A 16478-nucleotide genomic window follows, 5' to 3' on the forward strand; every position below is an offset into this window, starting at 1 on the left:
GAACCTGTGAATTCCTTTGAAATATAAGCAAAATTATATGCAGTTTTTCTGGGTACAGTTTGTAGCTCTCTCACAGTCTTGAAGAAGTCTTTGTCCTGAAAAAGGTGACTTAAACGAACAGCCCTATTCATTGAGGAGAGAGAGACGTTTACCAGTGGTGGCATGAGCAGCTCTCAGTGAGCAGACCAGGACGCTGGCCGACCCTGTCTGCCCTCCCACCCACGTCCACCCTTCCCATGCTCTGCCCTGAACCGGACAGCGGCGTTTCCCAAGCTCACCCGTGCTTTGGCTGCCAGACACATTTGGCCACGAGAGAGTGAAGGTGGGAAGAGGGGAGGGACTGAGATGCTTTCCCCTTCTGTGTTTTCTGGAGCATCTCCCACAAGGTTCCAGCCCTACATTCTCTTCCAAGCCCCCAGCAGGCAGCCTGGCTCTGAGTGTGTCTCTCAGAGAGGCTCCCATGGTGGGCTCAGTAACACCACTTTCCGGCAGCCTTAGGGGTGTTGATGACATCCATCTTTGTCAATTTTGAGGTTGTCTCATCATGACACACTTGGCTTCTCTCTTTTGCTATCGTTCTGTGTAAGTAACTTCCTACATTAAATGGCCTACACATGGAAGACTCCGGCTTCCCAGGTGTTACAGTAGTCAAGAACCTGCCTGCCAATGCAGGAGACACAGGCTTGATCCCTGGGTTGGGAAGACCCTCTGGAGAAGGGAATGGCAATCCACTCCAGTGTTCTTGCCTGGAGAATCCCATGGACAAAGGAGCCTGGTGGGTTATAGTTCATGGGGGTCACAGTCGAAAATGACTGAGCACGCACACGTCACCTTACCTGGAAGACCCAGAATGGTCTCTCTCTTCCACTCTGGCTGAACCCTAGCTGCTATGTCTCAGTGCTATACCTGAATGAGGTGGTAGAGTGTGATGTCGGGAGGCAGGACACTAGCGGTGGTGTACTGTGGGAACAGAGCAGCTTTAAGCTTTGGGTAAGGAGTCAATGCCATCTTCAGTAGCTGGGGATCTACTTTCTTCAGAGAGTTCTCAGTTTCTCCATTCTGAACAACCTAAATAAAAAGACAGATAATGTGATAACAGAATCATGTTTTTTCTCTTTTCCAAATTTAAGTCCTCTTTTCATAAGATGCAAGGAGTAACAGGCTAACAGCTCTAGCTCTGACTTAAGACAAACTAGCTGTGTGGCCCTGGGCTGGACACTTAGGATCAGGCAGGCTTCAGTTTCTTCAACTACAAAATTAGAAGGTTCAGCTAAGCCAGTGGCTTTCAAACTGCATAAGGAAAATCTATTTGCAAACAGGCTCTGTTACAACAATATTCAAAATTTTAAAACATTAAATATTTAATTGGATATTAAATAGTAAATATTTTAAAAGAAAAACACCTACTAGACTAGATGACTCTTAGGTTCTTTCTCTCAGGTCTCAAGTTATTCTATGAGTAATTTCTAACAGGTTGATTACAAACAGAGGCGTAAGTAACCATGAAGTTAAGATATACATCATATATATGCATCATCTCAAACAGGTGGAATTAAATTAAGCTAGCGTCAGTAAGGAACTCACAGATTAGATGTTCAGCAGCATTCTTAAGTTCCCTCTAACCAGCCACGCTACACTTTCAAAAAAGCAGAGATGGGCAAATTTTCACTGGTTTCCTCATAAAAGTTTTTAAGGGTAGCTAAAAATTATGATTTCCTTTTTAGCTCTCAAAGAGGTCAAATAATAGAGAATAATTCCCAAGCCACAGATTCAAAGTATACTTACTCCAAGGAGCAATTAGATCTTGATTCCATCCTAAAAACAAACCTGGGCTATCAGAGAGCAAATAAAGGGGGAAAAAAAATCTCTACGCAACATTCAGTTGCCCCTTGTATCCACAGGGGATAGGTTTCAAGACCCTTACAGATAGCCAAAATCTGAGGACCTCAAGTCCTTCAAATAAAATGCTGTAGTACAGCCGCCCCCTCCATACCTGTGGATGCAGAACCCCTGGATATGGAGGGCTGACTGGATCGGTCTCCTTTCTTTTTTTTTTTTTCGGTCTCCTTTCAACTTAAGAGGATAGGACATAAAGCTTAAAAATTCACTACTGTTTCATACTCTTCAATGAAATGCTGGTACGTGGTTACATTTTAAATCAACTGAGACCTAGAAGATCCACAGGTATTTCTGCTAAATTTATCATCAGTCCTAGGTTGCCATAACATGTGAAAGCGCTGTCCATACCTGGCTGACGCCCCCAGGGGCATACACTGTGGTAGCAAGGGCCAGGAGGGTATGTCCTTCCAACAGCATACTGCTGACACTGGCCTGGTTGCTGGGAATCAGTATCTGAGCATTTGCAAGGCTAGCCTGGAAGATCAGTCTGGGATCTGAAAAATAAGAAAGCGCATTTTTCTCCTTGAGAGAGAAACACTAAGCTAAGAATCACATGGGCTTCCCATGGGCGGCTCATATGCTAGAGAATCCGCCTGCAACGTGTGAGACCCGGGTTCAATCCCGGAATTAGGACGATCCTTTGGAAAAGGAAATGGTAACCCACGCCAGTATTCTTGCCTGGAGAATTCCATAAAGAGAGGAGCCTGGAGGGCCACAGTCCATGGGGATGCAAAGAGTAGGACATGACTCAGTGACTCAGACACACACAAGAATTATTTAATTCTAAGAAAGAAAATGAATTTTTAGCTCTACCCACAGTAAGGACTTTCTAAATGTAAAAGCAATAGGAAATCAGATTACAAAGGGAAAGAAAAATAGATGTCTACATAACAATAAGAACTTCCATTCAGGGAACAGAAACAAGGAAAACTGAAAGGTAGTAATGAACAAGGGGAGAAATAAGCAAAAGGCAACAGCCTAACAGTTAATGTCTTCAACAAAGAGCTCATACAGAAGCCCAAGATACTGACTCTAACAGATAAATGGACAGAATAACTGTTTTACAAAGCAGAAAATATAAATGCCTGACACACAAATATATATAATTCATTAGCAATAAAAATGCAAACTAAAACAGGAATTAGATACCATAGATCACCTGCTTCTTAGATACAGCTTGAGTCTAGATTACGGTCAAATATTTGTCTACAGTTATATGACTTATTTAAAGAGTTTACAATTTAAATTCCATTCAAAAGACTGGTTATTTATCTAAAGCAATTTCTGTTTTAACACTGGACACCCATACCTGTTAAATTACTGGAAACTTGTCGACACTGAACTAAAAATTCAAACCAAGGGTGAGCCTCATGTAATTCTTTTTTTCCCAAAAAAGGACAATTTGGAGGACTAAGTCTGTATATAAAACAAACACACAAAATATCTGATTAACATAAACAGTAAGACAGATAATTACAACCATGTTTGCTCAGGTGATATCTAGCATTAAAAAAAAAACAATAAACGAACTCTGCACTTAAAAAGTAAATAGAACACCATATACTCCCAGTCTTACAGTATGTTTTTCATATGCCTTACATATGATCTGGGAATAAAGAAAATTTGAGAGACAGAGATAATATCACTTAGAGAGTTTCCTACCATGATGAAATTTTACCAACGCTGTATAAGATTACCAGAACACCTGTATGCTTTAAGCTCTTTCTCAAGCTGAAGAGATGATTGAAAACTTTCATATAACTAAGAGGAGAGGGGACTAAGCAGTTAACGGTCGTAACAGGGCCTCTGACAATGTGGCTTTTAAACCCTCACTTGCCAGTAGTTTTTGGGGAAATATTTCTGTGTTCAAGTAGGCCTCAATGATATGAACAAGAAATACATCCTTTGCTTGAATTCCTAGCCTATTCTACACAAAATAAATAAAAATATTCTCATTCGCAGATGAATGTGGGTTCTGGAATCAAATATAACTAAATCTAACTTTAGCATTTACTAGCTGTGCACCTTAAACAAGGCACTAGGTCCCTCTCAAAGCCTCAGGTCCCTCATCTATGAAATGGAGGTGTGAATAACCACCTCACAAGAGTTTCTGAAGGTCAAGTGAGTTAGTGCACATAAAGCACTAACAACAGTGCCAGACACACTGGAAGTGCTCACTATCGCTGTCATCATCATTACTGACCCAACAGCAAGCAACACTGGCCACAGACACGACTGCGCCAGCTGATCTTAAGTAAATATATATACCGATGTCTGACCACCTAAATATAAACTTTAGAGCATGTCTAAGATACCTTGCAGTGGCTATGAAGTCAAAGTCTGTAGCATTTGTTTGGTATGAGAGTCCAAGTTAACCTTTAGAATCTTCCCTCCTTTAAACTTTTAAAGCATTAAATATTAATAATAAATATTAATAAATTAATATATCTAATTATTTAAAAGGTTAATATTGATGTTACATAATTAACATTTAAAAAACACATGATAAGCATTTAGTTGAATGGAGTATTAAACTAAAAGACGTCACCAAATGTTACAGTGGGGGGAACTACTTCAAAAAGATCAGTATTGCTCACATGAACGCGTAATATTTCCCTAAAAGTCATATTCAGATGTGATACGGAAAGAGGGAACACGAAGGCTTCGTTCTCAGTACTCACTTGTAATGGTCAAGATAGACATAAAGAAGATGCTGAAGACTGTGTTCCAAACAATAGAGAATGAAGCGAGAGTGGAAATCCCATCCTTCTTTGGACCTATAGTTTTGAACAGCGAGGGCGTCCTGCATCACACCCCCAACATGGTTCAGTCTGACAAGGAAGAGTTCAAAGTCTTCTAACTCAGATGTAAGAAAAATTCCATTCCTGTTGGGAAGGTTTAAATAAAACATGGCAAGTTTAGAAGTTGCTAGATTCAGAGCAGACCTAACCAGCTCCATTGTTAAGTAACCTCAACTAGTTAAAAACGAGTATTTACAAACCAAGACTGCCATTCTTGCCCATAGACATGCTTTGAAACGTGTCTTTTGCTGGTCTCCAATGAAGGCTTCTGCAACACTGTAGTATTTTAAGGCAGTGATGACAGTCTCCAATACCTTAAACACTTCAGAACCCTAAACTAAATTACTTCTTAAATTACTACTTAATCTAAATTACAAACAAAAATTATTTGTTTGTTTTTGATTGGAACTGTACAACCCACTGTGGCTTTTGAAGCTAGATGCTTTACACACTGAGGAATTCACCAAAATATCCAAACAAAACCATTAAGAGATTAAAGCACAATAAAGAGTAACTTAAACAGACCAACTATTAAAGAACAGAAATTTGCATTTAAATATCTTTATAAGTTTACTGTTAATACATCATGAAAGACAAAGTTTTAGTTGCTCAGTCGTGTCTGACTCTTTGCGACCCCATGGACTGTAGCCTGCCAGGCTCCTCTGTCCATGGAATTCTACAGGCAAGAATACTGGAATGGGTAGTCATTCCCTTCTCCAGGGGATCTTCCTGACCCAGGGATCGAACCTGGATCTCTCGCATTCAGGCAGATTCTTTACCATCTGAGACACCAAAGAAGTCCACACATACCATTAAAGGAGTACAAACAGAAGGCATTATGTGGAGTTTAGAGAAACACCACACAGCCACCACCTTGATTATTGGACATTGTACCTGCAAGTCCTTGGAGTACTCCTCCCCTTTTACATGAGCTTTTCTGCCCACAGAGGTAACCACTATCCTGATTACCATGGTAACTGCTTCCCTACTTTCATTCACCAACATAGTCTGACTACCCATGTGTGTAGCCTGAAGTATTAATAATATTTGGCTCTGGCTATTCAAACTTGACGTCTACGAATGGAACATCCTGGACACACTGTCGCTTTTTCCTCCCACGTAACACTGTGCGGCTTAGCCCGGCTGACACCTACAGCTGTAGCTTGCTTCCGCTGTCACAGGTGCACTTGGGTAGTTTCCATTGCTCTGCTGTATGATGATCCCACATCTGATTTTTCTATTCTACCTTTGACAGCCATTGTTCCTAGATTTTTTGTAAAATAAATTTCCCTTTCTGTGACTATAAATAAGGAGGAGCATCTTCTCAAATGTTTATTGGTCACGTATGGTTCCTCTTTTGTGAACTATCTGTGTGCTGGTATCTTTCCCCGCCAGATCCAAGCTCTACTCTCCTGCTGTGTGTCCCTAGAGGCTCACTCACCTAAGTGGGATGGTCTACAAGAGTCTTGTGCCCTCAGGCTTCTGCTTTGCTTTGTCTTGACCTATGAAGATCCCCCCTAGGAGACAAGAATCAAGGATAACGGAGGATGGGGATGCCTCGGCGTGCTCTGTGCTGTGTGGCAGCAGGCCGGCCAGCACTGTCCACTGAAGGACACACGTCCTACCAGCCAGCTCCCATGGTCTCAGGGAGTGTCATCTCCCTTTGTCCCACGCCAAGCCTCTTACAAAGCACCCCCTAATCCCACGGTCATGAAGACAGTCTTCCCTATCCTCTAAAAGCATTATGATTTTACACTTAAGTTTTAAAAACTACCTGGAGAGCTCCCTAGTGGTCTAGTGGTTACGAATCTGCACGCCAGTGCAGGGGATGTGAGTTCGATCCCTGGGTCAGGAAGATCCCCTGGAGAAGGAAATGGCAACCCACTCCAGTATTCTTGCCTGGGAAGTCCCACGGACAGAGGAGCCTGATGGGCTACAGTCCATGCGGTCACAAAGAGCGGGCTACGATTTAGCAACTAAACATCAACAACAGTTACAATACCTGGCCAGCTTATCTAAAATTTCATTTCTCATGTAGTTGTTGCAACAAGTATTCTGATCAACAATATCCACAGTCAGAAGCGGCCATTTATTCTGCTCAAGTGAAGCATAACTGCTCTGGGTCTGAAATTCTCCAATCCACAGGATAATGCTGGGCCAATCATGGCGTGCTGTGAGGTATCTCCAGAGGGCTTCAGGAGAATATGAGTTATATCCTAAACAAGAACAAAATTCATTTTAAAATAGCAATGGATGATGATTACTGGCATAAAATCCAACACTAATTGAGTAACCATGACGATCTGGGGAAACATTTAACATAAAAGAAGAGCTGCTCAGGCCCTCTGCTTCCTTTCCTAGTTCCCTCTTTTGTGCTGTCTGTTTTCTGATTGATGGTCAGCAGGAGCAAGAGCTAAATGTTGCCTACCGTGACTACAGTGGTTAAATGAAACTTGGGAATTACCTGTGTGTTTCATTTATCTTGTCAGCCTTCTTTTTCCCTTTTCTTCTCCTTAGTATAAACAAAAACTTCAGCTGTAATAATAAACGTGAATTTGACACCCTATGAACTACCACTGTTTACCATTGTTAAGTTATTCCCCAGAGCCCTGGTATGATACAGATTCTCAGTTTACACAAAGAGAAACCAAAGACTATTTTGAAAGACAAAGAACATCATGGAAGCTAGGAAGAGAATTCTTAGCCTTGAAATTTCATATTCACTGAACCAGATGGTTTTTCTCTTTCACAATCACATTATAAATCCCTTACAGAAACCTCAAGACAAGAAAAAGCTCTCCATATAAAGACTTGCATTTTAAAGCAACTGAGTATTTTTCCCCAAAACGAATTCGAAAATGAAGACACACCAAAATATTCAAATACCAATGCCTAACTTAATCTTCATTCCTTCTTTTAGGCTCTTTCATACTTGCCTTCTGGATTTATCCGGGGGAGAAGGATGGATTCTTGTGTTGGCTGATTCCACCACTGAGCCCAATTTAACACAATTCTATGATCCTGCTTGTTATCTTTATGATCATATTTCAGGAACGAGTCCAAAACAGACTTGTGCTTGGAAAAATCTTGTTCCTTTATCCAATACCTAAAAGCGTGATAGGAAATTTTTAAATTTTGGAGGGAAAGGCATCATTCCTTTCTCTCTGCTCAAGAAGTTCTACTCTTTCGGGGAACACATAATTCAATACTCTTAATTTTGTATTTATTATCTTAAAATATATCTGATATGTACACACTGATATGACAGGGGATTCCTCAGGCCCTTCTGGATGATACAAGTTTAATTTTCATATGAGGTCAATTCCACATAAGAAGTCTAAGATAACAATTAAAAACTAAGCCTCATCTATAGTATTCTTCCTATGTTATAAAAACGGGGCTAATGAGGCTACCTGGGTAAAGACCGGATCTGTATATCTTCTTGTAAATGTCCTGAATAAAACTTCTCAACTTGAAGCACAAACTCTACAGTCCTTTTCTCTTTTTCAGAAAAATAATTTTTTTCTTTAAAAATTTCAACCTTGAACAAAAAGCAATTGAAGAAAAAAATCACAAAGAATCCAGAACATTTGCAAAACTAATTCCATGAGATTAAATGCCGCTTAAGAATTATATTTTGAATTTCTGAGGCAATGTATGTATTCACACAAATCTTCCTTTAACATAAAGGCAAAATGTTCATTTAAATAAAGACAAGGAGTTGTCATACTTTTATTTTACTAGGTATTAGCTGAATGTTAAAATAATTTGAAGTTTCACCAACATTTACTAGAAAACGTAAACTACTTAGTCTCACCTTTACCTACCAGAAAGTCCCGTATACTTTTATCAGTTGTATGGAAGCATATCTTGAGCAACTGGTCTTTTACATTAAAGCCCTGAAGTAAACACAGAAAATCAAGAAAACTTACATTTTGTAACGGAGCTATCTGAACCTAAACATACGGTCAATACAGAGGTACTCTACTGCAGAAATGTGCCTTGTTAGAATTCCACAGCTCTCCTGCTCTTGTAAACGTGCATTTTCTACATTTATCATAATATTTACAGACCACCTCCAAATCCTTAAGGTGATTTGATTTGCCAGAATGGCAAAGGCAGCACACAGAACAATTTAAGGCAAGGCCAGGCTACCACAGGACCCAAACTGCAGGTCTCTGCTACTATGGTTCAGTTGAAGACAGCCGTCAATGCGCACAGCAAATCTGACAGCCTCACCCTCTGAACGTCCAGAAAATTACCACGGGCAAGACCTCGGTCACGCAGATGAGGACCACATCGCAGTCCAGGAGCCCCATCTCCAGGACATCCCTTTCTCAAATGAAGTAAAACCACGGAGCACAAAGCAGAGGTGTACACTGCCTGAAAGCTCCGATGGCGACGTAAGAGAGAACATGAAGAGTGTCCCCCAGCAAATAGCGAGGTCCTCTGCACGCTCCGAAACGTGTGAAACCTTTTATGAGAAACACTGTTTCCCCTTCTCACCAAAGTACCAAATCTAATAGAGAACAAATGATGGAAATTCTAACCGAGAATCTCTTCAAGACAGTTCTTAGCACTAAAGAAGGTTTCCCAGTACCACTGTCATGATTTCCCAGTAAAAGCTACACACACTTCTTAGTTTTGTGACATGACTGCAAATACAAACCAGTTTTCCTAACAGCCAGAAACTGTATTAAACACATAAGAGAACTTCTTTCATTAGCAACTTTATGATCAGACAAACAAATTGTGCCACTTACCATATTCTTCAAAAGCTCAGAGGCTTCCTCTATGTTGTTCTTTTTCAAATTGTCAAAGACCAAATCGAGGCCTATTCTAATCAACTCCTCAAGTCTTTGAGCAGAATGACTGTTAATCCTGAAGAAAGTTTGTGCCTCTGGTATTTTGTTGCTTAAAATGGCATTGGCAATAACTTCCTAGGAAAAGGAAGAAAAACATCTGCCTTTTGAGTTCCTTTTCCTTACCTTAATATGTTTATCAACAAGGGACTTATATATTTTCTGAGTACCTCAATAAGAGACTTTTGCTGAAAATCTACTACTAGATTTGGGGCTTGGAAGGGGATATGAATTGACCAAAATACAGACTCTGCCCTCCAGGAACTTTCAGACTCCTGGAAGAAATGCAAATAGAGCACCGACTACAGCGCTGCACGGTTAGGGCGATGATACAGGTGCTCCCAGGGTCCAGAGAGGAGGGTTCAGAAGAGGAGCATCTAAATAAGAGAAATGAGTGAAAAAGAAAAGGGTTCCTAGTAGAGCTGACCGATGAAGTAAAAGTTTTAAAGACAGGTAAGTGTGACGTATGTTTAATGAGAAAAGAACATAACTTCCGAAAACAGAGAATATTTAATATGCAGAGGCATAAGGGCCAGGAACAGTATCAAGCCTTCAGAGAACTCCAAAGCACTTAATGTAACTAGAGAAAAAGCTGATGAGAGTAGCAAAAGCGACCTGAAAGAAAAGCAGAATCTCCATCACAACGGCATGGTGTGTGTGACACAGGTTTTATCCTGGAAGTTATGCAGAGCCACTGAAGGGTCTTAAAAGCTAGGATGATAAAATCATACAGATATATTTGGAAGATACACATATTTTAGAAAGGACACGCACATATTGGCATGCATGTTTCTGCAGACAGATTCCACAACTTTCATCGAAGTGGACTGTAACCTCCCCCCAAGTTAAAAATCAGTGAGTAAAAAGAGCAGAGGGCCATAGACGAAACCTTGGAACACATTAAAAATGGGAAAAACAGGAAATGAAACCAGTGAAGGAGACTGGAAGAGAGAACCCTAAGAGAGTGGAAGGAAAATCAAGTAATCTTTGGTTAGAGAATGACTGAGAGACAGCAAGCGCAGTCACACCAGGCGCCTCCCCGCCCTTCTTCCCTGAGAGGGGCAGCCCTGCGAGCCTGGCAGCATCTCAACCGCAGCGCTTTCAAGCCCCATCAGTGAGGACATCGGGGTTAGGCTACTCTGGCCTTGGTCTTTTCAATGCCAACATCCTCCAAGAGATTAGAAGAATCCTTCCAGTCCCTAGTCAAAAAGAGGGCATCACAGTTGGTTGTCTAAACTTCTACTATAAAAAGAAAGCCAAGTTGATGAGTATAGAAAACCTAACTGGCAAAATATCTTAACTAGAATCTGAGATAGGAATTGAACTGAATATACTTCCAACTATATAATGTCATAGCTTTCTTAAGATCGAATCACCAGCAGCAATGTGATTCACTCCAAAGTCAGGCAGAATGGACGAGTCCGAAGCACCGTGTCCCGACACTGGAGGAGCGCCAGTTCACGGTGGGTTTGGGGTTGGGTGTTTCTCACTGGATCCAAATGGGCAGATCTGACATGGAGAAGCTGCCTATCTGTATTCTGAACTGAATGAATGAAACTTGTAGACATATATTTGAAGTTGTACTCAGAGATCCCCAAATCTATAAAAGGTAAAAGCCTTTCCAAAGACTCTGAATTGCAAATGTACAGATTCTAGGGATTTCCCTGGCGGTTCAGAGGTGAAGACTCTGAGCTTTTACTGTGGGGAGTGGTGAGGGGGCGGGACTGATCCTGGGCTGGGGAACTAAGATCCTGCATGCTACAAGTGTGGCCAAAAAAAAAAAAAAGGAAAATCAATACTATCACATGTTACAATATGGACAAACCACAAGTATACAGACTTTAAATTCTATTTCTATCGTTTTCTCAGATTCTCTGAATCTGAAAAATAAAAGAAGTGATCGTTACTCATATTTACCTCAACGCTGAGTCTCTCCCATATGCTGCTCTCCTTTACTTTGGGGACGTTTTCATCTACGTCATGCTCATCTATAGCATCTGTTAGCTTCCAGGGAAACTTTATCATGAAGGTTCGAAGTTCATCAATGTAGCTGGTCAAAATGTCCACTCCTTTCTGTAGATGTTCATCTAGCTCTATGGAAAACACCAATGTACCAATTTCAAACATAAAGAGAGAAATAATTCACCATGAGCTATATAACCATAATGAAGTTTACACAATGGCAAAATTCAAACTCAGTGCTCTCAGATCAAACAAAAAAATCTGATCTTTTTTCCTATTTACAAGTATCCCCATGTTTTAATATAACCCCCTTCACCGTTTTCACAATGATTAGTTCTTCCTGCCCAAATTTCCAGGATTAGAACCCAGCTCACTCACTCAATCACACACTGAACTTAGCAAACAGCACTCCGCTGGCTTACGCCCGCTCGTGCAACAGGATCACTTATGTATCTGTCCTGACATGAGGGCAGGGTAATTGTCCCTTTATTTCCTGCTTTTCTTACCTTCAATGTGAATAAAAAGCTCCTTTATTTGTTTGTTAAGAAAAGACAGTGTAAGGTTAAGTAACTGTTCTGAAAAGTGTTTGCTTTGGGTTTCAGAATCATTTTCTCTAATTGCTGAGCAAAGTAAATCCAATGCTGGTGTCAGCTCTTCCACATCTGAGGAAAAACCAAAGAAAGTACTATGAAGACCATCAGGACACTCCCAATAAAAGTAACCTATCCAACAATTCTATGCTCCAATACCTTAAAGCATAAGACAAAGACCAATGTCTTACTCTCAAAAAGCTCACAAAACTTTCATGAAGTCTTATTACCTGCAAACTTCAGGGACTCTACTTATCACTAGTCGTTATTTACTGGTATTACTAGTAACTTGGATTTTGCTGACTACCTACTCTATTTTAAATACTGTACTTGGTGTTTTATAAATGCTATCTCACTTATTCCATTTAATGATCAGAGAGGTAGGTGTTATATCCCTCTTTCCACAGATGAAGAAACTGAGGTTTCTTTTTTTTTTTTTTGAAACTGAGGTTTCAAGAGGATAAGGAACTTGTCCAAGCTAATCTGAGCATGAGTGGCACAGAACAAATTTGAATGTAAATCTGCTGATTCCAAAACCATTCTCTTAAACATACAGCTGAAGGCAAGGATGGAGGCCCCTGAATCTTCTGTTTGCCAGCTGGAAATAAAATGCTGCCTGCTCATTCCAGCATCGGCCCCACCTCTAGAACTGCGTCTGTGTGAGAATGATGGGAAACATGGCTTATACCAAAAGAGCAGGCAAAGCTAACCCTATGCTTCTTATTTCCAGATTCATCCCCACCTTTTAGGGCAGAGCAGTGCAGGCGTGAGTGGAGGGAGGAGTAATCACTGACCACCGAGCAGCAGAAGGGAGTAATGGCCACACAGCTGCTCCTGCAGTTCCCTCAACACCACAAACCAGGCTTTTCTCCGTAAATTTAAGCAGACTTAAAAAAAAAAAAGTGGCGCATAAAAAAGTTAGCAGTTCAAGAGGGAGGAGGGCAAGCTCTGCACTCAAAACAAGAGAATGTCAGTTCACACTGCAAGTGAGAACCAACATTACACTGACTGAAAGGGCAGGCTGCTCTTTTCTCCACTAAGAAGAGTATAAACTGGTAGCAATCAATCCCAGTAATTGTACATATGTGAAATTATACAAACACAGCATTTATAGCACATTGCCAACAACAGCAAAAATTAGAATCAACCTAAATGTGTAACAGTTTGGTTGGGGAAACTATGGCACAGCCCAAATAATGAAATTCTGTGCCACCATAAATAGGTATACCTATTGTTATTAAGAAAGATGTCTGTAATACATTATCAAGTGAAAAAACAAAAAGCAAATTATAAAACTTTATGTACATGGGAAAACACATTTTTTTACCCTATCCCTCCAAAGAGAGGATTTGCGATGACTATCTGGCTGAACAATAAAAGCAGAGCTCCTGTTTATTAAAAATGAAAGCCCAAGTCTTAAAAAGAAGGATTGGTGATGCAGCAAAAAGGAAAGTCAGGATGAAAACTAAGCCAGCTGCACTGTCACTGTATACCTCAGACAGCTGCAAGAGTGGGGAATTTCACAGATGAATTTTATTTTCTCTTGAATAAAATGCTCTTAAATTTCAAGGAAGTTTCAAGGATCATCTCTTCCTTGCATACTAAAAATACAAAGCACAGTACAGCATATGAATAATTAATATTCAAAGTACAATGAGAGCATTTACAGATTCTTACAATTCTCTCAAGGGTCCAGAAAGTAGACAAAACATTATGACTGAGTCTTGGCTAGTAAAGAAGTCATCAGAAAACATAAAATAATTTGAAAGTGATTAAAAAGGAAAAATGATAAATACAAATGTAGAAGCCTTCATTCCACTTACGTTTTAAATATAAATGGGATGCAAAGTGATCAAACTGATCAGGTACAGAAGATTTTGAGGATGGAGTCAAAAGATTTTCCTTGCTCTTTAAAAAGAAATCTACTGTGTCCAGCTGACGATTTTCTATACCTGCCTGAAATGGGAGGAGATCAGGAAAAAATTACAATAGGAAAAAAAAATTGGGAAACAAATTGTTTTTTAAAACTTTGTAATTTAATATGCTAACACAGAGATGCCAGGCTATCTTTATCTTGCAGGAGTACCTGAGTTCTAGTGCAGATTCTGAGAACGACTGTGTAATCTAGGGCAAGTCTCTTCAACTTTTTGAAGCAACAGTCTCTGCTTCAGCAGAAACAGGAGGTTAGGAAAGAAAGCACTTCTAGCTCTGTGCATGCTGAATGCTAAGCCGCTTCAGTTGTGTCCAACTCTTGGCAACCCAATGGGCTATAGCCTACCAGAAGAACCCATGGGATTCTCCAGAAAAGAATACTGGAGTAAATCGCCCGCCCCGCCTCCAGGGTATCTTCCCAACCATTTTGTAATTCTAAAACCATTCAAAGCTAGGTACCTGGGGATCACCCTCACAGTTAAGTTACAATCTATCTGAATTAAAATATTATAGCAGATTAATACAAAGTTAAACTGAAAAAGCAGACTTCTGTTTCTAACTAGGAATAGGAGGAAACTGTTCTATAAAGAACACTTAAAAATCATAGATTTAAAATTATATATACAGTTGACCCTTGAACAACTCAGGGGTTAGGGATGCTGACCCTCCTACACAGTGGAAAACCCACGTCTAAGCCTACAGCCATCTCCCTCACGCCCATGCATCCAACCTGCCTTGGACCGCGCAGTGCTGTAGTGCTCACTCCTGAAAAAGTTCTGGTACAGGTGGGCCTGTGCAGCTCAAATCCATGCTGCTTAGGGGCCAATGACGGTGTGTGCGCATGCGTGTGTGTGTTTGTAGCTTTAAATGCTCAGCTGAACTGAAAATAGAGTGAGAAAAATCCTCAGAAGTAAAAACAAATTTCTGATGGCCTGAAGAAGGGGTTGAAAAACAGGACAAACCAACCAAATTCAATTCCTGCCTGTCTTCGTTTTATAGGAACACAGCCACATCCATCCACTTACATAGCGTCAATGGCGACAATGGCACATCCGCGTAGTTATAACAGAAACCTGCCTGGGGGGTCTCTGGGCCTGGAGAGAAGCTTGCCACGCCAAGGCTAAAGCACCTCACCGAAGCAGCACCCGGAGAGCCTGTCCAAACGCGGGCCGCCGAGTGCAGTCCCCAGAGATTCTGACTCCCTAAGTCTGGGGCGGAGTCGGAAGACCTGCGTCTCTAATACATCTCCAGAAGGTGCGATGCTGCTGCTCTGGGGACCACACTGAGAGTCCAAGCGCTGAGGTCTGGGTGCGAGGCCAGGCAGGCTGGGTGGCAAGTACTGGGGAAAGTTATGTGTAGAGGAAGAGAAAAGAAGAAAGGGACTTCCCTGAGGGAGACAGGAAACAGCCCCTGACTTCGCACTACACAGTGAAAGGAAAAACTAAGACTGTGTACGCTTAAGTGAGAATACGGCTGCAAACAGTTATGAAGCTTGCAACTTTCAAATAGCTCAGCAACAGTAAGTAACATATAGTCAGAACAACCGCAGCAAACTTTTGTGCCAGTCGCTCACTGTCCCGACTCTGGGTGACCCCATGGACTGCATAGCCTGGCAGGCCCCTCGGCCACAGGATTCTCCAGGCAAGGATACTAGAGTGGACTGCCCATGGAAAAGAGGTAAATGGATTTTCATTTTGTAACTTTTGCAATTTTTCTATAAATTTGAAGTCTCAAAATAACACATTTAAAAATAATGACCAAATAGTAATTCTAGAAATAATAAATAAAAATTGAAACTAGATACTCAGCGGACATACTGAATACCAGATTAGACCTACCTGAGAAGAGAAATAGTGAGCTGAATTACCCAAAGACTCAAAAGAGATTAAGACGAACTGAGCAAAGTATGAAAATTCTAACTACTTCTGATCAAAGTGAAGAACCCTGTGACAAGTGGAAAATGCGCCTCCAGCTTTCACAGGAACAGTTATGAAAACTGCGTGTTCACTAGGCTATACCTGAGTCTCAGCAAACTCACTCATTTGTGTGCTGTGGGAGACTAAGGCCAAAACAGTGCTGTAGCACCACCTAATCAAACTGACCACATGGACACAGTGTGTGAGGGGAGACGCTCTGCAGTCACACTGCTTGGGTCCAAACCCTGCCACTACCAGTTACTGTCCAAGTACGTCTGAATTAGGATTCCTAACCTCTATGTTCCCTCAACTGTAAAATGGAAAAAATAATAGTTTTTATCTATAGGTAAGAAAATGAGCTAGCACCTGATTATTAACATTAACATTTAGAAAAAATAACGACAGGAAATATCCCAACAGTAAACATGACTACTTTGGGATAACAGATTCATAAGAGACTAATTTTCTTTTTTTCCCATTCTTAAATTCTCTATAATAATTATTTTGTAGTACATA

At 40.8% G+C, this 16478-nt stretch overlaps 1 protein-coding gene across 1 annotated transcript in view; it reads right to left on the minus strand.

The window, feature by feature from the left end:
• SPG11 (SPG11 vesicle trafficking associated, spatacsin) overlaps positions 1-16478 on the minus strand; it is a 79611-nt gene that overhangs the window by 46647 nt on the left and 16486 nt on the right. The window contains exons 8-19 of the mRNA XM_052647091.1: positions 13938-14070; positions 12031-12186; positions 11480-11655; positions 9464-9640; positions 8528-8599; positions 8114-8241; positions 7637-7806; positions 6703-6916; positions 4581-4784; positions 3209-3315; positions 2248-2393; positions 907-1068 (exon numbers count right to left, since the gene is read on the minus strand). Of these exons, the coding sequence (XP_052503051.1) occupies positions 907-1068; positions 2248-2393; positions 3209-3315; positions 4581-4784; positions 6703-6916; positions 7637-7806; positions 8114-8241; positions 8528-8599; positions 9464-9640; positions 11480-11655; positions 12031-12186; positions 13938-14070 (1845 nt within the window). The remainder of the gene's footprint in view (positions 1-906; positions 1069-2247; positions 2394-3208; positions 3316-4580; positions 4785-6702; positions 6917-7636; positions 7807-8113; positions 8242-8527; positions 8600-9463; positions 9641-11479; positions 11656-12030; positions 12187-13937; positions 14071-16478) is intronic.

This window comes from Budorcas taxicolor, chromosome 10, assembly GCF_023091745.1.
Source record: "Budorcas taxicolor isolate Tak-1 chromosome 10, Takin1.1, whole genome shotgun sequence".
NCBI lineage: Eukaryota > Metazoa > Chordata > Mammalia > Artiodactyla > Bovidae > Budorcas > Budorcas taxicolor.